This window comes from Hylobates moloch, unplaced genomic scaffold (genome assembly GCF_009828535.3).
Source record: "Hylobates moloch isolate HMO894 unplaced genomic scaffold, HMol_V3 SCAFFOLD_3, whole genome shotgun sequence".
Classification (NCBI taxonomy): domain Eukaryota; kingdom Metazoa; phylum Chordata; class Mammalia; order Primates; family Hylobatidae; genus Hylobates; species Hylobates moloch.
In genome coordinates, this window is record NW_026652278.1 from 134,989,418 (window position 1) to 135,015,058 (window position 25,641).

At 40.4% G+C, this 25,641-nt stretch overlaps 1 protein-coding gene across 1 annotated transcript in view; it reads right to left on the minus strand.

Annotated features, from left to right (window-relative positions):
- The window catches only part of FREM3 (FRAS1 related extracellular matrix 3), a 116,222-nt gene extending 103,959 nt beyond the window's left edge, over window positions 1-12,263 (minus strand). Inside the window, exons 1-2 of the mRNA XM_032147758.1 lie at window positions 7,082-12,263; window positions 4,740-4,829 (exon numbers count right to left, since the gene is read on the minus strand). Coding sequence (XP_032003649.1) covers window positions 4,740-4,829; window positions 7,082-12,263 — 5,272 coding nt within the window. The remainder of the gene's footprint in view (window positions 1-4,739; window positions 4,830-7,081) is intronic.
- Between the last annotated feature and the right edge of the window lie 13,378 nt (window positions 12,264-25,641).

Genomic DNA, 25,641 nt, shown 5'->3' on the forward strand with positions numbered 1-25,641 from the left:
CCTAGAACTGATAAAAGAATTCAATAGAGTTTATGGATACAAGATTAAAGTACACAAATCAGTAGCTCTTCTATACACCAGCAGCTACCAAGTGGAGAATCAAATCAAGAACTCAACCCCTTTTAAAATAGCTGCAAAAAATAAATTAATTAAATAAAATACTTAGGAATATACCTAACCAAGGGGTCAAAAGACCTCTACAAGGAAAAGTACAAAACACTACTGAAAGAAATCATAGACAATACAAACAAATGGAAACACATCCCATGCTCATGGATGGGTAGAATCAATATTGTGAACATGACCATATTGCCAAAAGCAATCTACAAATTCAATGCAATTCCCATCAAAATACCACCATAATTATTCACAGAATTAGGAAAAACAATTCTAAAACTCATATAGAACCAAAAAGGAGCCCATATAGCCAAAGCAAGACTAAGCAAAAAGAACAAACCTGGAGGCATCACACTATCTGATTTCAAACTGTACTATAAGGCCATAGTCACTAATACAGCATGATACTGGTACAAAAATAAGCACATAGACCAATGGAACAGAACAGAAAACCCATAAATAAAGCCAACTACTTCCAGTCAACTGATCTTCGACAAAGCAAACAAAAAACATACAGTGGGGAAAGGACACCCTTTTCAACAAATGGTGCTGGGGTAATTCGCTAGCCACATATAGGCAAGTGAAACTGGCTCCTCATCTCTCACCTTATACAAAAACCAACTCAAGATGGATTAAGGACTTAATCCTAAGACCTGAAACTATAAAAATTCTATAACATTGGAAAAACCCTTCTAGACATTGGCTTAGCCTAGGATTTCATGACCAAGATCCCAAAAGGAAATGCAATAAAAGTAAAGATAAATAGCCAGGACCTAAATAAAAGAAAGAGCTTTTGCATGGCAAAAGGAACGGTCAGCAGAGAAAACAGACAACCCACAGAGTGGGAGAAAATCTTCACAATGTATATATCTGACAAAGGACTAATATCCAGAATTTACAATGAACTCAAACAAATCAGTAAGAAAAAAACAAACAATCCCATCAAAAAGTGTGCTAAGGACATGAATAGACAATTCTCAAAAGAAGATATACAAATGACCAACAAACATGAAAAAATGCCCAACATCACTAATAATCAGGGAAATGTAAATCAAGACCACAATGAAATACCACCTCACTCCTGCAAGAATGGCAATAATCAAAAAAAAAAAAATAAAAAATAAAAAAACAGTAGATTTTGGCGTGGATGTGTTTGTTAATCAGGGAACACTTCTACACTGCCGGTGGGAATGTAAACTAGTACAGCCACTACAGAAAACAGTGTGGAGACTCCTTAAAGAGCTAGAAGGAGAACTACCATTTGATCCAGCAATCCTACTACTAGGTATCTACCCAGAGGAAAAGAAGTCATTATTTGAAAAAGATACTTGCACACGCATGTTTATAGCAGCACAATTCACAATTTCAAAATCGTGGAACCAACCCAAATGCCCATCAATAAACGAGTGGATAAAGAAACTGTGGTATATATATACGATGGAATACTGTGCAGCCATAAAAACAATGAATTAACAGCATTTGCAGTGACCTGGATGGGATTGGAGACTATTATTCTAAATGAATTAACTCAGGAATGGAAAACCAGACATCGTATGTTCTCACTGATATGTGAGAGCTAAGATAGGAGGACGCAAAGGCATAAGAATGACGCAATGGACTTTGGGGACTTGGGGGGAAGAGTAGGAGGGAGGCAAAAAATAGTGTATACTGCTTGGTTGATGGATACATGAAAATCTCACAAATCACCACCAAAGAACTTACTCATGTAACCAAACACCACCTGTACCCCTAAAAACTTAGGAAAAATTTTTTAAAAAAGAAAAGAAAATGCAGCCTTGTCAAAACCGTGATTTTATTCCAGTAAGGACCATTTTGGATTTCTGAACTCCAGAACTGTAAGATGACAGATTTGCGTTGGTTCAAGCCACTAAGTTCGTGGTAATTTGTTACAGCAGCAATAGGAAACTAATAAAATCCTCATAATAAATCTAAGGGGCACATGCCATCATTATCTCCAGCTCATAGATGAGCAAACTAAAGCACAGGCAGTTTCTCAAAGATGCAAGACTACAAGAGTTGAGGTGGGATTTGGACACAGACAGCCTGGGTCCAGAGCCTATTAATTAGAAGCCTTCATGGTATCACTCTTGAGACTTTAGTAAAGTTGGAGCACTAGAGTTATTTTTGCCAGTATTTCCATTCTTAAGGCCCCTGAACTAAGCTGCAGCATACACCTAATGTCCAGTTCTGGAGGCAGGACAGGGTCTTCTTTTAACAGTTTGAATATTGGTATGGGAAACAACAACAACAATATCTACTTCAGCCCGATGGTGAAAGATCTTTTTCTAGAAGGGTATAATACCTTCTTTTAGTGCTATGTGCTATTAGGAAAAAAAATTATTAGTAGATCAAATGGAAATTTTCAACATTCCATTTAGGAAATCTTTTTAAAGTGAGGGCATTTTGAAAGAAAAAAGATTAAGTCAGCTACTGTAAAGCAATGGATTCATAATATTTCAAAATAACAGATAAAAGAATGTTTAAAGTGAGTCCTTTATCAGCTGTTCCAGGAATGCCCATCATCAGCAGACATGGATCTTAGCTCCATGCATGGTACATAGAAGGCAGCTGAAAAATTCACTCATTGGGCATGGCAGCACATGCCTGTAGTACCAGAGGTGGATGTGGGAGGACTAACTTGAGGCCTAGAGTTCGAGGCTGCAGTGCACTATGATTGCACCTGTGAATAGCCACTGTATTCCAGCCTGGGCAACATAGAGGGACCCTGTTTCTATAAAAAATCTTTAAAGAAATAATTTTTAAAAATTCCAGTTTGTCCCTGGATCTAAGGGTAAAAAATCCACTGGATAAATGAATGTGCAAATATTTAATTAGTTTATGTATATGTACTTTAAGATACAGCTATGAACAAATGTATCCTCAAATATTTTGGACTCTGTTTGATCATTCTTATCATTTTAATTCTCAAGGTGCTTCTTTGTCAGGTTAAGAAGTGTAGTCTTGGCCCTGTTCTCTGACTTTTGTCCATGGCTTCAGCTTCCCAAAGCAGGGTGAATGTAGCATTACCAGTTAAGAGCCCTAGCTTTGGAACTGGCAAGACCTGGATTTGATTCCAGTTTACTTGCCTATTACTTGTATAACTTCAGGCAAGTTATTCAACCATGGTGTCTTCATTTTAAAATGGGCATCATAACATTTACTTTTTATTTTGTAGTGAGGATCAAAAGTCATAATGTCTTTAGGGACTGGCTAGCTCACAGAAAAAAGTTAAAACATGATAGCTACATAAAATTCACCTTACAGTGTCATTTGTTTGTAACGTTGTCCACAAAACATAGTGTCAGAGTCAGAGGTACATCTTTTTAGAGTGACATTCTTTTCAAAAACAGAAAGGAAAATATTCAATATAAAATATTTGTCTTACATTTATTTATGAACCTGCCTAAAGGCATAAATTCATCTTTTTTAGTAACTTGTGGTTCTTGAGAACTTGGGAAAGGGAAGGAAGATTTGATTTTAAACTTTAAGGGAGAAAATGGATAGGAGGGATCAGTAGTTTCAACTGTAGTTAGTCTCATCAGAAGGGGAGAAAGTACCTAGTTAATGGGCACCTATCTTTAAATTAATTTTTTTAAAAAGAACAAGAATCAGGTGAAAGCACCTACTTTTTATGAAGTGCTTTACATTCATGATCTTAGTGAATCCTCTTAGCAACTCTTTGACATAGGTATGAAGACCACCACTTTATACATGGGGGAATGAATGAAGAGGACAAGGTCACTTACTCAAGGTCACACGGGACAAATTGGGATTCAAACCCAGTCAGTATACCATATGGCCTCTCATATAGGACTACTTTACAATAAATTCAGTTCCTGACTGATTACACATGATTTAGGCAGAAAATGCAGGTTACTTACTGGGAATGAGTAATGATTTGTACTGAAAGAGGTTACTGAGTGGCAAGCAGCACACAGAGATAATTTCTGCTATTATCCTGTCATACTGCAAAATGATTTTTCTTCTGACCACATAATCATTGACTCCCTAGGTGTGTAAAGAAAGTGGCTTCTGTTAACGAGATGCTGCCCATTATTCTACTTTGAAGTTAATAGTAGACAGACCAAGCTGCAGCATAAACGCAGTTTTTAAGTAAGCTTTCCTCTATGCTGGGAGAAGTATATATATATATATATTTACCCCATCCAGAAAGATTTCAAGTCTAAGGTCAGGGAGCCATAAGATTCAGTTCTGCAAATAAAAATCCCAACAAAACCTGAAGATGTATTTTCTAATCTGTTTCAGAATGATAGAAACCACTAGCTAGATTCACAGAATCTCTTCAAGGTAAGATTCACTTGCCTATATGATGTCACACATGATCCAGATCAGATAAAATACTTCACATTTCACAAACTCCTCATTGCTTTTTCTTCCTAAAAAGTTATTTATCAAGAATTGTTTGGCACAGGACCATTAGTGAAACAAAAAGAATTAATTTGTTTGTATTATGACATTGTTGATTGTGATTACTTGCTTACATGATGCCTATACTTGCCCAGAAATTATTTAATTTTTTTCCAATTTTACGTTGATTTTAGTTAACCATGAATCCTTTTGAAGGGTTTATTATGACTTACCATTGTCTTCAACAGAGAAATAGAAGATGTCCTTTGATGCGTTGCTGCCCTCATTCAAGACATAGGATATCTTCATCTCATCAATGTCAGCTAAAAAAAAAAAAGCAACCATCACACAAAGTCACAAATGAAAATGAGTATGTTAACAACTTCAAAGTTTTAATTAGGCATAGAAGTACTCCAATTAATAGATTTGAAAATAATGATTGAGTGAACATGAACCTTCTTCTTAAAGCTACAATGTCAAAAATAAAACTTTAGTTTGAAATTTTGTCACAATGAGGTACCATCTCACCCCAGTCAGACTGGTGATTATTAAAAAGCCAAAAAATAACAGATGCTGGGTGAGATTGTAGAGAAAAAGGAACACTATACATTGTTGGTAGGAGTGTAAATTAGTTCAGCCATTGTGGAAAGCAGTGTGATGATTCCTCAGAGAGCTAAAAACAGAACTGTCATTCAACCCAGCAGTCCCATTACTGGGTATACACCCCCAAAATATAAATCATTCTATCATAAAGACACATGCATGCAAATGTTCATTGCAGCACTACTCATGATAGCAAAGACATTGAATCAACCTAAATGTCCATCAATGACATCTTGAATAAAGAAAATATATTACATATACGCTATGGAATACTATGCAGCCATTAAAGACTAGATCATGTCTTTTGTTGTTCTTGTTGTTGTTGTTGTTTTTTCAGGAACATGGATAGAGCTGGAGGCTATTATCCTTCACAAACTAATTCAGGAACAGGAAACCAAATACTGCATATTCTCACTTATAAATGGGAGCTAAGTGATAAGAATTCACAAATACAATGAAAGGAACAGTGGTGTTTTCTTGAGGGTGGAGGGTAGGAGGAAGGAGCAGAGCAGAAAAGATAACTACTGGGTACCGGGCTTAAATACTGAGGTGATGAAATAATCTGTACAACAGACCAGCATGACATGAGTTTAAGTATGTAACAAACCTTCACATGTACCTCCAAACCTGAAATAAAAGTTAAGAAACCCTGACTTTGTCACAGTGCTACTACGTGCATGTTCTCTGGGTGCTGAAGCCCAGCAAGGAGGGCATTCTAGTTACGTCTGCTTTACAACATCCTGGCCCTCTATGGAGAGCCAGGTCTATCTGGTTTTGAATCTTTTGCACAAGTATAGAGCTTGACATAACTGTGGATACTCATGAACTACTTGTTAAAATGAATTTAAACAAGAATAATTACTGCACCCTAAGAAAAAAGAAAATGAGAATAAAATCATGATTTTTTTTTCTATTGGCTATTCTCTTGGGTAATAATTTGTTATGAAGGTCTATAATTATGTTTTTATATTGGTAATTATTAGTATTTTAAAAACAGTTTGCTTTCAGGGGTGTTTGTTTATAGAATAATTCTTATAGAACCACATATGATTTTATTAAAGTTTATATAAGTTTAATATTTGAAAATGTTATCACTGTTGTGATTGCATTATTTCTTTTTTGTTGTTGTTGTTATACTTTAAGTTCTGGGATATGTGTGCATAACGTGCAGGTTTGTTACATAGGTATACACATACCATGGAGAACCACACATGATTTCATTTGCTTTAGAAGCAATTCTGAAAATGTAACCAAACTATTTTTTAAACATCTGTAAGTTTTCCTCTGAGTTTGCATCTAGGTTTACATGTATCATGTGTGGGAAATTTCATGCACAGAGCTATCTAAATAAGTTATGACTACATAAAGAGCATTTAAAAGCCAGCGGGTATCACATCACCTGGGAAAGTAGAGGGACCTGCCTCTAGCTCATTATTAGTAGTGACACCAAATATAAAAGAAAAAATAATCTCAGGCAAACATAGTTCTGTGCTTTTATTAGACGTAGAAATTACATTTGAATAGTATAATAAAAATGAACAGTGTAGGAATTTATATCCAAAATCTAGATACCAAACATCTTCAGAAATCTGGACTTACTAATAACTATGCAAATGATTTCTATATGTCATTCTTAAAATTCAAAATCAATCTGATATTATCAGAATTAATATAGTGTTATCTTATAATATTTCAGAAGCAGAAGCTGTCCTCCTGCGTTTAGTAGTTTTAAGGTATAACTACAACTTTATGAAATATCTGTGAGTTTCTGTTAAATGGGCATTCTGATGAAATTGATGAAAAAGGACTTGTTGCCTTTTTTATTTTTAGAATAGTTTCACGCTTCACTGTATTTTATTAGAACAAGAATCTTACTGCAAATGGTTGAGATCAGGACAATTTTACACAAAGCTGAGAGATCTGATCCAATGAAGGAGAGGGACAGAATAGTCAGGGAAGAATGCATACTAACCTTGGGTAAACACTCGAGTGCTCTGGTTTCCAAGGCCAGTTTTGATAATGAAGCCATGCTCTGGTCCTCTGGTCACTTTATACTTCAGAAGCCTGTGGGGACTGTCCTGATCTTCTGCCTTCAGAGACTTGCTGGTAATCAGGAAGCCCATATGTCCAGTGTGAAGGCGCTTCAAGGCTGGGGCACCCCTGTTGATAGTAATCTGGGGAAGCCTATTGTCTAATGATCTTATCTGGACCCTCATTACTTGAGGTTTGTGTGTCGCCAGGGCAGTGTCTGGTAGGACATAGAAATCAGTGTGAGTGCCATCTGTCACAGTCAAGGAGAAACTATCTTCACTGGTCTCACTGCCGTCATGCTTGTAGCTAATCAGGTTCTTGTTCAGGTCTTGCTTGGTGAAAGTGGTCACAGGACGGCTACCATTGTACAAAATCTTGCCATGCATGGGGACCTGGGTGATGGTAAAGAGAATAAGATCATCTGGGGTATCCTTGTCTTCCACTGTCAACTCAAGGAGAGTGATCAGTTGGCTATCCTCTTTCTGTAGTGTTAGTCTATGGATGGTCAAGATAGGTTTCTTATTATCCACATCAGTGATGAAGATCCTGAAGGTTCTGAACACAGGGTAGAGTTCGTTGATCACTTGAAACTCAAAGCTGTCCATCTTTTTCTCATCATTTGAAGTATGGACATAGGATATTTTGTTGCTAGCCAATTGAAGCTGAGTGAAAGAGGCAATGGGTTCCCCAGCATGGTCAGAACTTTCTAAGTGACCCAGGCTTGGAGCCCGTGTAATGCTAAAGTGATGTTCATGAGAGCTGTTGATGTCACTGTTGCTAAGCAGATTGTTGGTAAGGGTCACTCTGGCACCTTCTGTCAAGGTGATCCTTTTGCTGATTACCTCAGGGAAGACCCTGTCTAAGTAGCCAATGGTGACATTGAAGTAGTGGTCTGTCAAAGTGTTAACTCCATCAGTAACATCAAACTTGATAATGTCAACAATCCCTTCTTGGCCTGTGTGGATATAGCAGATGAGGCCTCTGTTAATCTCATCCTGGGTAAAGTTCATTCCCAGAGTAAGATTGTTCTTCACTTCTCCTCTGGGTTTTCTCAGCCTCTGTAGAAGCCCTTGTTGAGGCCCAGAATGGAGGACAAAACTGAGGCTCTTATCATCTGAGTCAAGATCTGTGGCCTTGAGGATCCTATTTGTGATGATCTCAGAGTGTCCTTTCTCTACCTTCAGCCCATTGTTGACAGTCAGCTGAGGAGTTTCATCATCCACTAGGGTCACTACAATGGTTACCTTCTTGTGGGTTGTGTGCTTGCCGTCACTCAGCCAGACCTCAAAACTGTCCTCTTTGGTCTCTGAGTCATCATGCTGATACACAATGGTGGAGGCCTCCTGGATCTCCTTGAGGGTGAAGCTGTGGGTGGGCTGGCTGCCTGTAGCCAGCTGTTGCATGATTCGTCCATGCCGAGGGAGGGCTGTGAGTTGAAAGTGGAGCTCATTCGGTGGCAGGTCAGCATCTGCTCCGTTAAGCAGCTGAGTGTCTATGACCAGGCTCATCCCCTCTAGTACCTCAAACTCATTGGCAAAAAGTTTAGGCTGCTCATCATTGGTGGGCAGGATGATTATGGGGAAGAAGACATTTGGGGAGAAGTTGATGCCATCAGAGCAATAAAAGGTGAATTGATCCTCTTGTGGCTCCACTCCCTTGTGAATACTCTGTACATAATTGATATGCCTCACTTTGACATCTCTGAGGGAGAAAGCACTGATGGGGCTACCAGACTGGGACATTTTTGAACCAGGAGCTGGTGCAATCTTTTCCAGGTAGCCAGAGGCTGGCTGACTAGTCACTGTGCAGAGGAGTTCATCTTGAGGTGTGTCCACATCTTCAACATGGAGATGTTGTAAGGTCAAGGAGTTCTTCTCACCTTCATAGACAATGAAGCACTCCCCCACCAAGACCTTGGGTCCCACATTGTCCACAGGCAGCACAGTTACTTGTACATGTACTCTCTCTATTATGCTATTCCCCACTACCCATTGGTAAGAATCGTTGGAGAGGATGAGGCTGAAGGCATCATGCTGCTTTTGAAAACCAACTTCACCTCCAGTGTGGACATAGGCTACTCTCCCATTGATGAGATCCTCTTGGGTGAATCGTTCTGTGGGCAAACCATTTACCAGAATAGTGCCCAGTTTGGGGCTGTCTTTTACAATGAAAGACAGCATCAAGTCACCTACATCCTTCCTTTTGCCATGGATGACACCCATGGTAATTTCAGTGGCTTTATTCTCTAGTACATCTATAGAAACATCCAATAATGAACTGCTTCTGAGAGAGATCCTAGGACTTCTGTTAGCCACATTGGGATGCACAGAAATTGGGACAGTGATGGGTATATGGTGCACCCCATCACTTACTTCCAAATGGAAAGTGTCACTGGCAGTCTGGTCTCTGCCATGCTGGTAAGAGACACTCCCATTAATAATATCAGCTTGCATGAAAGATTCCCCTGGGACCATACATTTTTTAAAGTACTGCAAGTGTCCATGTTGGGGACCCCGGACTAATATGAAGACAATTTGGTCAGTGTCTGTGTCTGGGTCTGTAACATGCAGCTCATTACTGCTGAGGTTAAAGCTGCCTCCCTCTAAGACAGTAAAGCTTCTGTTGGTGACTTCTGGGGGCTGGTTGTCCACAGGTTGCAGGAATAATGTGAATGTGCCTGGCACACTATTGCCTGCAGCATCTTCCACCTGGTAAGTAAACTGCACAACCCGTGGTGCGATACCCAACTTCTGTGGAGGCTGGTAGGCAACTTTATGCTGATTTACCTGGGCTTGGGTGAAGTGCATGATGAGTGTGTCTGGTGAATCAGTGAGCACAATTTCTCCAGCCCGGACTTGGTGGTTGCCATCTGTGTCAGTCGGGAGTGTCAGTAGGGTGTACCATAGGTTCTGGTCATCAGAGTCCTGATCAATGTATCGGAGGAAATTCTTCTGGAAGTGAGTGAGTTGGTATTCTTGTACAGTCATTTCTAGTGCAGTTCCTGGATACAGCTGTGGACTCAGTATATCCACTGGTTGGACCTTGATGGTGAAAATGTGCTGCTTGGAGAGATTGGGTGGGTCATGGTCATCCTGCACATGGAAAGCCAGCTGGACCATTACAGATTGAGGGCAGTGTGGTCCAAGATGGCGGTAGAAGAGTCTCCCTTCCATTATGTCTCTCTGTAGCCACTCAGTCACCACTTTCTCATAAAGCCCTTCCTTTTCCATGTAGTGCCAGTCTTCATCTTCAGTGGAGAGAGATAGTTCAGCCTGCCGCAGCAACAGGTCCCCCAGGTAGTGGCCTGGGTGGGAGGAACCAGGGGCCAACTCCCACTGAGGCTCTTCCTCATTTCCTTTTAGGGGCTGGTTCTCCAGCACAAAGTGGATGGTTGAGTCCTCAGAGTCAATATCAGTAGCACTCAGTACAAAGGGAGAGATCTGGACCACCTGCCCTTCAGTCAGTGAGAGTCCTGTGTTAGTATTGACCATTGGTGGTTCATCATCCACAGGTAGGATGGTGAGGGGAAAGAGGAATTCCACTTGGTGGTGCCTGTCCTCCATCCGGAAGATGATGTTGTCACTGTAGGTGTTGCTGCCATCATGCTGATACACCACTCGCCCTGCTGCCAGGTCCGCTGGTGTGAAATACTTGCACCCAGCAGGTGCCCCAAACACCACCAGCTGCCCATGTCTCAAGCCCCGGACTGCAGCCATTTTCACCTCTTCCAGGTTATCTTTATCACTGATAGGAACGCTGTGGGTGCTGGACAAGGGCCTTGACTGACCTTCAAAAAGCACAAGTCCCCTGTTATGGCTAGCCACTGGGACCAGAGTATTCATGGATTTCACTGTCACCGTGAAGGCAAAGGGGTCTGAGGCGGCTCCGTCTCCGTCCACCACCTCCAGCTCCAGCTGAAAGAGGCGCTCCCCGTGGGAATTCTCTGTAGGGGGCTGATAGGCAATCTTCAGCTCCCGCAGCTCCTGCTGGGTAAAGAAGGAGACTGGAAGCCCTAGAGGGTCGTCGGTGCTGACCACGTAGCCCTGTTGCCCCTGGTGCCCTGGTGGTGGAGTGGGGGCGTTGAGAATGTTGAACACCAGGTCACCAGGGTCTGACTCGACGTCCTCCGCGGCCAGTGCGTCAGGCGTCAGGGCTGTCAGCACCAATGGATCCACCTCCATTATCATCGTGGCCATGAAGCTGGGCCTGGGCGGTGTGTTCTCGGCTCCCTCGCGGATCCTCACCAGCAGCTGGAAGTGCTCGCGGACCAGCACACCCGCGGACCCAGCGTCTTGGCCCTCAGGCCCCAGCAGCTCCACCATCATGGGCACGTAGTCCCGGTTGGGCGAGGATGTGGCGGTGTGCTGATAGCGCACCCCAGCCCGGAGGAAAGCCTCACAGTCTACGCCCTTGCCCCTGGGGAAAGGGGCCCCCACTGCGTCCTCCAAGCGCCCGTACTTGGGCAGGGGGCCGTCCTCGTGAGGAAGTGGGGTGAGCCGGCACCTGCGGGTGGCCGTAGCTCCAGACTTCAAGGAGGCGAAGTCCAGCACTCTCCTGTCGATGGCGCGGCTCCAGCCCCGCAGCTTCTCCACTACCAAAGGCCTGTTGCGCGTCACCAGCTCCAGCTGGGAGAAGACCAAGTCCACCGCCAGCGTGAAGGGCAGCACCAGCGTGTGAGTCGGGGCGTCGTAGCGCAGCTGCAGCAGCACCCGGGCGCGTCCGGGGCTGTGGGAGCCGAAGTGAGTGTACTGGACTTGGCGGGGCCCGAAGGTGCAGGGGAAGCGGCGCGGGGAGAGCGCGCCCTTGAGCCGCGGCAGGGCGTCCAGTACCGTGACTTCGCACCGGTCCCCCGGCTGCACTCCAATCACCAGATCCCGGAGCGGGTCGAGCCAAAGGGAACGACCCAGGGGCACCCGGAGTCCAGGGTTGGCAATCAGCACGCTGGGGCCGTGGGGGCGAGTGCCGTCAAGCGCACCCCTGCCGGGCAGGTAAAGCTCCGGGTCGGCCTCGGTCCCAAGCGAGGATGCCCGTCCCTGCAGCGCGGGGCGACTCAAGAGCAGGCAGGCAAGCGCCACAAGGAGCTGCCGGGGCGTCCCAGTCGGGTGCCGAGAAGCCCCTGCCATGGCCACGGATGGCTCCTGGCCTTGGGATTCCCGGGGTGGGGTGCCCTGTGCAAAGAGGGATCCGCTGAGCCGCAGGTGCAGGCAATGGAGGCAGTAGCTGCTGTCCAGTCGGTAGCCGACGCGCGGATCCAGCAAGAGCCAGCGGCTGCGCTTCGGCTGCTGCAGGTAACGGCAGCTGCAGGTTAACGGCAGCGGGAGAAGGGGTTCTGCCCACTTCCTGCTCAGCCCCGGCCCCAAGTCTCTCTCTGCTGGCTTCTGGGGACCCCAGATACGCGCCCAGCGCGGCGAGACTTAGCGAGGGTGCAGCGCTCTCCCCTCCGCTCCTGGGCACTTCACCCAGCCTACCTTACACACCTTCGCGCCCGGAGCCTTGGCCGCCGCACTGCTGCCCGCGCTGCCAGACTCCGACCAGCTGTCTGGATACTCTCTTCCCCGGGTGCCACAAAGGGATTGTCCCTCAGGGTTGGGAGAGAGACGGTGACTGTACTCGGGTCAGTCCTGCGTCTGTGAGATTGCGCTCCTGTTGTCCATTCATCCAGGGAATGGTGTTTCTGAAAAGGGGGAGAGACACCATTCCTCTTCCTTACCGCTGACAGGAGTGTATTTTCTAGCCAAAAACTGAGTCTCACTTCGGACATAAAAGAAGCTGGTGGGAGCTATTTTGCACATAGGATTTTCTAGCTGTCTGTCTGATGAAGAAGCTTATTCAGGATCTTGAAATTCAGTGCTTCCAAACAACCCTGACATTTTTCGTCTGCTCAGGTTTTGAAAAAGAAAATCAGCACCCAAACTTGAATAGCTTGTAATCTGTTTTTTTTTTTTTTTTTGTCATTGGGTCTCACATAACACAATCAGGTGTGTGGCTCGGCTTCCTTCCGTTTTCTTAGAATGTGGTTTCCATATCTGATCAACAGTGACTTGCCTGTTAGTTTATTAGACATGCTGTTTTCTAATTACTTTCTTCGTAGACAATAGCCAGAGGGGAGGATGTCAAAGGAAACAGTAGCAGAATACTTGGATCAATTTCTGTGGCTCAATCATTTAACACCTGGAATCAGGCTCTTCATGGCTTTCAGATGAAGATGACTATGGATGTAGTGTTAGGTACTTAACAGAATCCTATTAATTTTTTAAGTTTTAAAATAGTCAATTTAGTTACAGTGCAGAGTAATCTTTTTCTATAAACAAAGTAGTAGTAATAGTAACGTGCTTCCTTATAGAATAAATGTGAATGTGGGAGACTTTTTGATGACAGTAAAAATAGATGTCTACAAACTATATTGATAGAAATGGCTTCAAGGGGGAATAGAAATCTTTAAATGTCATCCCCAAGTTATTCTTTTAGTTTTTTACAGTGTTACAAATGACTGTTTTATTCACAGCAGCAACGGCATCAGCTGATTTCCAGGGCAAGAATAATCTGCTAGTAACTTGAAAGATTTAATTTTCTCTCTAAACATTTAATTTAATCATCCAGTGAAATGCTATGGGTCTATACAATTCACTTTAGTTGAATGTTAGTGTGCCCCATTAGCACACAGATTTGTTCATATAACAGAATTTTGAGATAATAAGTTTGAATCAATATATGTTTAGTCTAATTATACAGTATTAGTTCAGTGTATCTGGAAAAATATTATTTAAAATACATTTTTAATTGAAACACAGGTAAAGTTTCATTGTGAGTCGTTATATTATATTTTATATATATTGGTTCTTTTTCAAGCACACTCACTCACTTTGGGACAAGTACCTTTTTTTCTATGCTATTTTCACTGGAAGTAGAGATGGATGTGGGCAGCTGAGATAACAGAAAGCTAAACTACTATATTTATATTTTTGTCCTCTGACCCTCCCTCTTCAGCATATATTCCGTTCACCTCTTTTTCACCATTAAATGTCTTAAAAAGGTTTTTTTATTTCATTACTGTCTCCATTTCTTCACCTCTCACTCATTGTCTCTTTAGGACACTCCCAGTCTGGTTTCCACCTTAGACACACCAAAAAAACTTGCACTAAGGTCATTAGTAACTTCATCTGGCAAACTCCTATAACCATCTCTCATATTGTTAATGTTGCCACACCTTTCTGGTTCTCTTCTACCTCCCAGTTTAAGTCTCATTTCTTCAGGAAGCATTTTTCAAATGCTCTTCAAACCATGTTGCAAAATCTCTGTAATTATTTATTCATGTACAGGTCGATTAGTGTCTGTCTTCCCTGTTTGGCTTTAAGCTACAGGAGAGCAGGGAGTATGTAATGTTCACCATCAATACTTAGTGCTTATGCCAAGGACTGGCACATAGAAGCTATGTAATAAGTATTTGTTGATTGATTGATTGAATGAATGAATGAATAGAAAAATGAAAGAGAATCAGAAGTAGTGATCGACATACTATGCAGTCTAGGTGTCAGGCAGGAGAAACCAGTGCAAGTGTAGGATGACTTCTTTCGTCTTTCCTCAGAATATGCCAGTTCATTAGAGGTCAGTGGAAGCTCTGTTTAGAAAATTCAAATTTGATTTCTAGCCAAATATTTATATTACCAAAATTTTCTTTTCACAGGGCAATTTCACTATCCATATTTTACTTCAGTCTCTCATTAATCCAAATTTATTCTTCAAACCTGAGCTGCATCAAGCCTGTCATTAAGTGGGAAGGAAAGTGGGAACTATGAACTGTATGCTATGCCCACGGTTTTCATAAGCCCTACATTATGTGATCACTTATTTCATAAGCCCTACATTATGTGATCATAAATATGTGATCAAATATGTGATCATAAATATGTGATCAAAAACCCCTGCAAGCTGGTTATGTGCCATATTTCTAATTTTTATATAGTAATAGATCCCACTTCATACAGCTATCTAAAAATTAAACAGATTGCTACACATAAAAGGCTTTGAATAGTGCCTGGTACACAGTAAGCACTCAATAAATGTAAGTAATTATTATAATTATAGATAAGAAATTGAGACTTACAGGAGTTAAGTAGAAAAATTTTACCTTGCGAATTAATTCCACTGTAACTAAAAGTATGTCCTATAGGGAAGGACTTCTTAAATACCCCTGTCACTTCAGGGCAACTTTCCATCATGCTGCACTTCATAAATAACTGGCTCTGCCCTGAGGTACATAGAATAAATGGCATTAAATAGGTCATAGAAGGGAGACTGTATGTCCAAATATCGTGAGTGTGCTTTGGCAGAGAGAGAGTCCATTTTTAGAAAAGACACATCCAGCTTTCAGAAGTTACTGGGAACAGATAGGAAAAGTTCTCACCTCATGAACCAGGAAGCGCTAGAACAGCAGTCCCCATTCCCCCAAACTAATGGAGCCAAGACCAGCTATCTAACCTGATCTTTGTGGGAGTTATTTTTTCTCTACCAGGTGGAGAAACAAAAGATCTTAAACCCCATGTGTCACACCATGAATGCCTTGAATCAGGTTGCTTGCAAATGTTTAGCATTGATGTACTTCAGTAAAGCCTATCTAGAGGCTTTGCTCTAATTGGGTCACCAGTGGGCTCTTGGAAGAACATGCTCCAGGGAGACTACAAGTAAAACAAAACAAAACAGAATATGGAAAACAAAACATTAAAATGGCATCAAAACCATTTGTAATCTGTGGGGACTGCAGCTTCAAGAGAAGTTAACTAAACTAAGTCACACAGCCTGTCAGTGGCGAAGTGACCTTTGCTTCCATTACATAGGGACTCAGTGGGGCACCTGCATTTTCTGTGAGTCTCTCCCAACCTGAAGAATGCAGTAGCTGAAGCTCACCTCAATAACTACATCTCAGGGCCATGTCTTTCTTTGCATAAATCTGGGGTAGGTTCTCCATGCCCTCCAGGATGGGCACCATTATTCTCTGTGCCTCTACACATGATGGAATGTTGGTAAAGGCAGGCTCCATACAGAGGAGCAAGGAGAAGATCATCATACCCAATGGGAATAATCACTCAGCATATATCAAACAAGTGATGCTGCATTCATTAACTTTTAAAACATTCCCAACAAACTACTAGTCATCCGATTTTGCCTGCCTTCAAAAAGATGGTTGAAAGTCAAGGTATAGGCTGGGCACGGTGGCTCATGCCTGTAATCCCAGCACTTTGAGAGGCCGAGGCAGGCCGATCATGAGATCAGGAGATTTGAGACCATCCTGGTTAACATGGTGAAACCCCGTCTCTACTAAAAATACAAAAATTAGCCGGGTGTGGTGGCGAGTGCCTGTAGTCCTAGCTACTTGGGAGGTTGAGGCAGGAGAATGGCGTGAACCCAGGAGGCGGAGCTTGCAGTGAGTCGAGATTGCACCACTGCACTCCAGCCTGGGCGACAGAGCGAGACTCCGTCTCAAAAAATAAATAAATAAATAAATAAATAAATAAATAAATAAATAAATAAGAAAGTCAAGTGCATTGGTAATATCAGAGCCATTTGAGAACTGAGTGGTGTGAAAAAAGAGGGAAGAGGGAGATAAATGTTTTGCCTGTTCTAAGACATCAACTAGCATCTAGAATAGAGCAGGTGTCTGGAGCTCTCTCATGCTGGAAAGAGCCATCCTTTAGGCGGTTGGCTACATGATCCCTGACTCTCAAAGTTCCTGTTCAGGCTGTCACTATTCAGAGAAAAAGATGGACAGCAAGGCATTCAGAAGAGGACAGCATGTGCGAGGTAGGTGAAGAAGGCTCTGTCTTGCTCTGGTCCATCACAAACAGCTGATTCAAACTCTCAATATTGGCTGAAAATAAGACCTTGGAAGAACAAAAGGGGTTATTCAGCACTAAATTAAAACATGATAATTAATCATCTTCCTTTAAATCATACAACATATAAAAGAAGTAACTTTTATTTCAAAGAAAAGCACTAGGAACAGATGTAAAACAAGAATCAAAGCTAAAAGATTGGGTATTTTTCTAATGTACTAGATATTCTTTGTTCTATTTATAGTATATACAAGTACAATGCCTATTTAAATAGAGATTTCCTTATAAATAGTTTCAAATTTTAGAAGAAAAATGATGATGAAGAAGAGTGATAGTACTTAATTGGCACTGATTTTTTTGAGAACTTTTAGTTGAATCTAATCTCAAAATGACTTAAAGATACTATTACTTTGCACATTATTTGGGGTCTCCATTAATTCAATTTGAATGAGTTAATAAAAGTCTGGCTTTTAGGCATAGTCCTATTTGTTTGTCTACAGGTTTTGTCTGATGAAGAATTATGTAATTTTACTAGATCAGCTTTTGTCTTTCTTAAAATATGATCCATTCCACATTATAATCATGACTTTAGCACTGAAGTTGAAAGCTCAGATAAATTCTGAAAATGACTTGTTAGTATATTTGTCAGTTAGATAAAATTACAATTACTTCTGAGTTATTTTTTTTATTTTGCATATCTTCTCAGAGCATTCCATTGTGATATTTCCCCCTTTGATCAATAGTAAAAGTGCAGAATATGGGTAGGAAATACATGACTATTGAAATATGATTCTACCTTCATTAAATATGTTTTCTAAGAGGATTAATGTCTTCAGCAATATCTTACTATATGATTTTACATCATACAGTATGTTATTATCATACCTACAAAATATGACCAGTAGCTATTGAATAGATGTTCAAATCTCATACAAATATTATCATTTAAACATTAATATGTTTTTGGAAGATGTTGGTCGAAGGATACAAAGTTTCAGTTATGCAGATTAATAAGTTCTAGAGATCTAATGTATAACACGGTGCCTATAGTTAACAATACTGTACTGTACACTTGAAATTTGCTAAGATCTTAAATATTCTCACCACACATACACACACAAACTATGTGAGGTGATAAATAAGTTAATTAGTTTAATTGTGGCAATTATTTCACAATGACTTTGTATACCAAAACATCATGTTATGCACTTTAAATGTAAAAAATGTTTATTTGTCAATTATATATCAATAAAGCTGGAAAAAACATTAATATGTTTTTGTGTTAATTTTTTAAAAAATAATTTCAACTTTTATTATAGATTAAAGGGTTCATGAGCAGGTTTGTTACGTGAGTATATTGTGATGCTGAGGCTTGGGATCCCAATGATCCTGTCACTCAGGCATTGAGCATAGTAAAACAAAGTAAAACAACCACTTTGAAGAACCAACAGGTGGTCTTCAGCCTACATCCTTCTCCCTCTCTCCCCATCTAATAGTCCCCAGTGTCTATTGTTCCCATCTTTACACTCATGTGTATTCAGTGTTTAGCTTCCACTTGTGAGACCATGTGATATTTGATTTTGTGTTACTGTGTCAGTTTGCTTAGGATAATGGCCTCCAGCTGCATACATGTTGCTGCAAAGGACACAATTTCATTCTTTTTTATGGCTGTATAGTATTCCATGGTGTATATGTACCACATTGATGGACACCTAGGTTGATTCCAAGTCTTTGCTATTGTGAATAGCACTGCAATGAACACATGAGTGCAGGTGTCTTTCTGATAGGATAAACTATTTTCCTTGGGGTATATACCCAGTAGTGGTATTGCTGGGTTGAATGGTAGTTCTGTTTTAAGTACTTTGAGAAATCTCCAAACTGCTTTCCGTAGTAGCTGAATGAGTTTGCATTCCCACTGACAGTGTATAAGTGCTCTCTTTCCTCTGCAGTTTTGCCAGCATCTGTTATTTTTCGACTTTTTAATAATTGCCATTTGGACTGGTGTGAGATGGTATCTCATTGTGGTTTTGATCTGCATTTCTTTGATATCTCTGATGATTAGTTATGTGGAGCATTTTTCATATGTTTATTGGCTGCATGCACGTCTTCTTTTGAGAAGTGTCTGTTCATATCCTTTGCCCATTTTTTCATTGAACTTTGATTTTTTTTTTGCTTGTTGATTTAAGTTCCTTGTAGATTCTATATATTAGAACCGTGTTGGCCAGGCACAGTGGCTCACGCCTGTAATCCAAGCACTTTGGGAGGACAAGGTGAGTGGATTACCTGAGGTCAGGAGTTCAAGACCATCCTGGCCAACATGGTGAAACCCCGTCCTACTAAAAATACAAAAATTAGCTGGGTGTGGTGGAACATTCCTGTAACCCCAGCTACTTGGTAGGCTGAGGCAGGAGAATTGCTTGAGCCCAGGAGACAGAGGTTGCAGTGAGCTGAGATTGTGTCACTGCACTCCAGCCTGGCTGATAGAGCGAGACTCTGTTAAAAAAAAAAAACAACAAAAAAAAACAAATAAAGCTGTGTCAGATGCGATGCATAGTTTGCAGATATTTTCTCCCATTCTTTAGGCTTTCTGTTTATTGGTAAGTTCTTTTGCTGTGCAGAAGCTCTTTAATTAGGTTCTACTTGTCAATTTTTTTTTTTTTTTGCAATTGTTTTTGGGAACTTAGTCATAAATTCTTTGCCAAAGCCTATATTGAGAAGGTATTTCCTAGGTTTTCTTCTAGGATTTTTGTAGTTGAAAGTGTTACATTTAAATCCCATCTTGAGTTAATTATTATATGTGGTGAGAAGTAGGGTCCAGTTTCTTCTGCATATGGCTAGCCAACTATCCCAGGACCATTTATTGAATAGGGAGTCATTTCCTCATTGCTTATTTTTGTTGATTTTGTCAAAGATCAGATATTTGTAGGTGTGCAGGTTTAATTCTAGGTTTTCTATTCCGTTCAACTTGTCTATGTTTTTTTGTTGTTGTTGTTTGTTTGTTTGTTTTTTTAAACCAGTGCCATGCTGTTTTGGCTACTGTAGCCTTGTAGTGTAGTTTGAAGTCAGGCAATATGATAGCTCCAGTTTTGTTATTTTTGTTAGGATGCTTTGGTTATTTGGACTCTTTTTTGGTTCCAAATGAGTTTTAGAATATATTTTTCTAATTCTGTAAAATACTCTGTGTTCATATTAAATGGCATGGTATTAGTTTTCTAGGACTGCTGTAACAAGGCACTACAGGTTTAGGGGTGGCTTAAACCACAAAAGTCTATTGTCTCACAGTTCTGGAGGCTGGAAGTCCAGAATGAAGATATTGAGAGGTGGCTCCTCCTGAGGACTGTTGGGGAAAGAATCTCTTCCAGGTCTTTCTTTTTGACTTTTAGATAGTGGCCTCTTTCTATGTCTCTTCACATTGTCTTTCCTCTATCTGTGTCTCTGTGTCTAAATTTCACCTTTTCCTAAGGACCCCAGTAATACTGGATTAGGGCCCACTTTACTGACCTCATTTGAACTTGATTATCTCTGTAAAGATCCTATCTCTAAATAAGGTCTCATTCTCAAGTACTTGGGGTTAGGACTTCAACGTACGAATTTTAGGAGATGTAATTTAACTCACAGAGCTCTCACACTGGCCGTCTAAAAGTCGTGCCCTCTTCACATGAAAAATAGATTCACCTTATCCCAACATCTCCCAAAGTTTTAAACCATTCTGGCATCAACTCTAAGTCCCAAATATCATCCAAATATCATCTTAATCAATTATGGATGAGATATGGAGAATGACTCACCCAGGAAAAAAATCCTCTGCAGCTGTGAACCTGTGAAACTAGACAAGTTATCTGCTTCCAAAATCCAACAGTGGGACAGGCATAGGATAGACATTTCCATTCCGAAAGGGTGAAATGAGATGGAAAAATGAGGTTGTGGGTCCTAGGCAAGTCTGAAACCTGGCAGAGCAAATTCCATTAGATTTGGAGGTTTGAGAATCCTCTTTCGCTGGATGCTCTGTCTACTCCACTCTCCAGGCCCACCTGAATGGCAGCTCTGCCCCTCAGCCCTGCTTGGATATGTGGTAATATTCTTAACTAGTTATAGCTATAAAGAATGTTACATTGATAGGAAAATTTTTGCCAGGCAAGTTTTAGGGAGAGAAAAACACATCTACCTGAATTCTACCTGATTAATAGGGGCTGATTTGTTCAACTTTAGAGTCAAGGCAGTGCTTAATGCAATAGGTGGTTAGGTAGGAAATGAACTTTGGAAACTTTCATATGTGAGAGCAAATTGTCACTTTATTATTAGATTCTTTCCAGAAATAATGATAATAAAAACTATCAATGATATGCCATATAGTCACATCTATTTTCATAATAATTTATTTATATAGACCCAAATTATTAAGCAATACCAAACTGACCTATGGAAAATACTGAGGTTATAGCTATATGTATTTTCCTCAGATAGGATTAAAAACTATAGTTTTCTGATTTAAATTAATCCAGGGATGTGGTGGAAAGGGTGTCATATAAATGTCACTTCAGTAATTGACCTATTATTTTTGAAATGCCATCCAGGGTAACTGCAAGGAGATTTTAATTATTATGTTTAGAATGTTTTAAAAACAGTGCGACAGTCAATTTTAAGTGTCAAGTTGTCTGCACCATGGGGTGCCCAGTTTAAACATTATTGCTGGGTGTGTCTCTGAGGGTGTTTCTGGATGGTATCAGGTTGGCATTTGAATCAGTGGACTCAGTAAAGTAGATTGCCCTACCCAATGCACTGGGTGCTTAATCATCTAATTTGTTAAAGGCCTGAATAGAACAAAAAGACAGAGGAAGAAGGAATTAACCCCTTTCCCTTTCTGCCTGATTGCTTGAGCTGGGACATCAGTCTTTTCCCACCCTTGGGGCTCTTGGTTTTCAGGCCTTCAGGCTTGGACTGAATTTCAGCATTAGTTTCCCTGGGTCTCCAACTTGCATACAGCAGATCGTTGGACTTTTCAGTTCCATAATTGCATGAGCCAATTCCTTATAATAAATCTTCATATATATATATATATATATATATGTATCTTATTGGCTCTGTTTCTTCAGAGGACTGATTAATACAACTAGAGAATCTATTTATTTTTGGCTTTCAAGGTCATTTTAAATACATTCAATAAACTTGCACAAAGTTTATTAAATATTTTCTATTAACAGTTTCAAAGGGCTGGAAGTGGTGGCTCACATCTGTAATCCCAGCACTTTACCAGCACATCTGTAATCCCAGTGGTCAAGTGATTCTTGAGCCTAGGACTTTGAGACCAGCCTGGGCAACATAGCAAGACCCCTTCTTAAAAAATAAAAAAAAACTAGCCAGGCATGGTGGTGCATGCCATAGTCCCAGCTACTTGGGAGGCTGAAGTGGGAGGATCGCTTAACCCATGAGGTCAAGGCTGCAGTGAGCCATGGCTGTGCCACTGCACTCCAGCCTGGACAACAGAGTGAGACCTTGTCTCAACAAAAAAGAAAAGTTCCAAAGGAAAGTGACTTAATCATTTGTTAAAAACTAATTTATAAATGGCATATTAAAGACATTTTTGAAAGAAAATTCTAATAGTAGCAGGATGGTCACATGAGATTAAATTTGCATCTGCATATGTGTGTGCATTCTCTCTTCTTAGCAATGGAGAGGCTTCTACTTGGTAAAGGCAGACTAACTTAGAACAGTAGTCAGGGTTTCTTGGAGTCACAGCAGGTAGTACAACCTTTCATTCTTTTCCCCCTCCCCTAAAAGATAGGTGTGAGCACTTTGGAGTCACTTCCAAAAATTGGCTTAGAAAAGAAATACATTTTTGAGTCATTAAAGCCAAGTTGCATTAAGAATTTGGAGGGTTGGCAAGATTAATGGTTGTAATAAGACTCTGTATGGAGAATTTGAAGGGGCTTTAAATTCAATTACTTACAGGGTTAGACAAGTAACATATATTAATTAAACCACAGGGTGTAAGAAAAAAAAAGGAAGGGACTACATCTCTGTCTCTACTAGTAATCAAGAAGTACATACTTTACAGTCAAGCATGGTTTTCATATATGAAGGACATGATATTGTTTCACAAAGTATCTTTTGCCTGCTAAGATACAAGATTTTGGGGGAAGATAGTTCATATTTTGGCACTAAAGGAACATTTAGACCACTGGGGTATAATAGCATGGCATGGGCTAGGAAGAAAGGATCTTTGCACATGTTCAATTTCATTTTAAATATAGATCATAAGAAGTGACTCCATAGTAGGGATGATAAAGAAGCCACGCAGGCACTCAGTTATTGCCCCTGGTGGACTGTGATGCAGCAGGGATATTGAAGCCATGAGGGGGCTCCATAGGGGGTTCAGTGTGGATTGATCTTAGTTAGATTTTGTATGCAGGCCATCTGTTTGGATCAACATCCACTTAGTGCCTTATTTTTCTATTTCAGAGGATGTGTGGGGAAAATTAGGATGTTTTAGGGGAATGAAAAGAGAAGGGAAAGGGAAACAGATGGAGAAGACAACAAAACGGAAGTGAAGGCTCATAGGGAGAGAAATGCTGAAGGCACTGGGACCAACCACCTGGGGTCAGAGTTGAGTGAAATGACATATGGGAGTGCCTGGCATCCTGGCCTCTCAGCATCTGCTGTTTCCCTGCTCATTGCTCTCATTTGGGGTTAAGAACTGTCTTTACATTTCTGTGTCTTCCCAGGACCCAACACATAGTAGATGTCCCATAAGTGGTTTTCTTTTAAGTGAACCATTCCAAAGTTTATGTTTAGCTGTCATATCTCACATAATAATTTGATATTTTAAATAAAGATCTTTCTAGGCTTGGCTTTAGTTTCTATGTAATACAGTTGTGCTTTGAAGACTGTGTCTATCTTTCACTTCAGGACTGCTTGAAACACATGTCTTGTAGCCGGATGTAAATAGGCAGGATATGAAATTTATGAAGCTTTTGGCCTCATCTGTTTCCTATATTTGAACATGTACACCCTTCATAATCTGGAGATTAAAATTCACGTTTTTAAGTTAAAAAACTTGTATCTTTGAGTTATAAGAAATAAATTTAAAGTAATCCAAACCCATACTGCATTTTAAGAAGTCTAGATTGCTTTTGTGTTGGTTGCAAAATGGGAAATGTTAATAACAAAACAGCTGCAGTGTGAGTGGAGTGATCACCCCAGTTGCTTTCCTTTCTGGTTATTGTCATTGAGTGGGTTTGTATTTAGTAATGTAATGTGTTTACTATTCATTTACAGTGATTGTAAAAACAAGTTTTGAATAGATGTTTTAAGCATATGTGTAAATTCTGTGAGTTTTGTTATTGCACACATTATCATGAGAACTATTTTTATTGGCTTATTTGTTATCCAGACATTTATGGTGTTCAATACTATTACTTTAACTTGTATGCCTTATAACATCAGACACTCTAAATTAAGATGCAGTTGGTAATTCCATAGTTCTTTGAATTTGTGAACTAAGTTTGCAAACTGTGGTCTTTATGAGAAAGAATTCAATATTTTCACACTTGGAAGAACTAGAGAATGTCCTTTTCAATACAAAGACCCATGGGAGCATTAATACAAATGATGAACAACTGAAAGAATAATTCTAACTAAATAATTTGTTTTTGGAATACAAATTTTTTTTCTGGTCTTAAAATAGCTAAATCCATGAGTAGTGCTCATTGGGTAACAGTTTAACCACTACTTCTTTGTACTTGTGATACAATCTACGGCATGTCGGGTGTATCTCATGTTTGGCATAATTACAGGTCCTTGAATTCTGAGATTTGTAGTATTGTTGCCAGGGTAACGTCTTATCCGCCTGGTTGTTTAGCATGGCCAGACAGCAGTCTTACCTATTGAATCCTTTTGGTGCTACAGTTTCAGGCAAAGCACAATTTTAATAGGTGTGGGCAATATATATATATGAATACACACACACTATATATAATACATATATATGCACATATGTGTGTGTACACACATAGATACTATTTAAACTGTGACATAAAAACAACAGACGTATTGAGTTGAATTCTGTACCTTAACACGTTGGAGATGATCAATGCTATAATTTGTGCTGCCAGCTTAATTCATTTTTGCACAGCTATTGGAAAATCCTGCCATCTTTGTTTAGTTGGAATTTTCCTGAAATTACAAGGCAAGCTTATAAAAACCAGTTATTTATAATGTGTGTCTGTTTGAATCAGACTTTCTATATACTGTGCAATCAAAGGAGAATAAAGAAAGAATCTGGATCCTAAGCTGATGAAATATGGTGAAGTGTGTATGCTAAGTAAGCGAAGTTGTTTCAGTTGCCTGCAGTAAGTAAGGCCTGGTGCCTCTGGTTATGATTTTGGAGTCCAAATAGGAGGTACTGGGAGGAATCCTGGACTTGTGGTGTCTCGAAGACCTGGACTCTGCTTATTAGTTATGTTTTCTTAGGCAAGAGCCACAACTCGTGTACATGACCATTCTGAATCTCTGCTCTCCTGCCTGCAATATGTACTTAATAATACCTGTCTCTCCATCATGAGGTGTGAATAAAGCAATGGGTGTGAAAGCCCGTTGCAATATGTGAAATCCTCTATAATGTAAATAACAACCACAAACAGAACAGATTCTTGGCTGCAGATCTGGTGCCCTA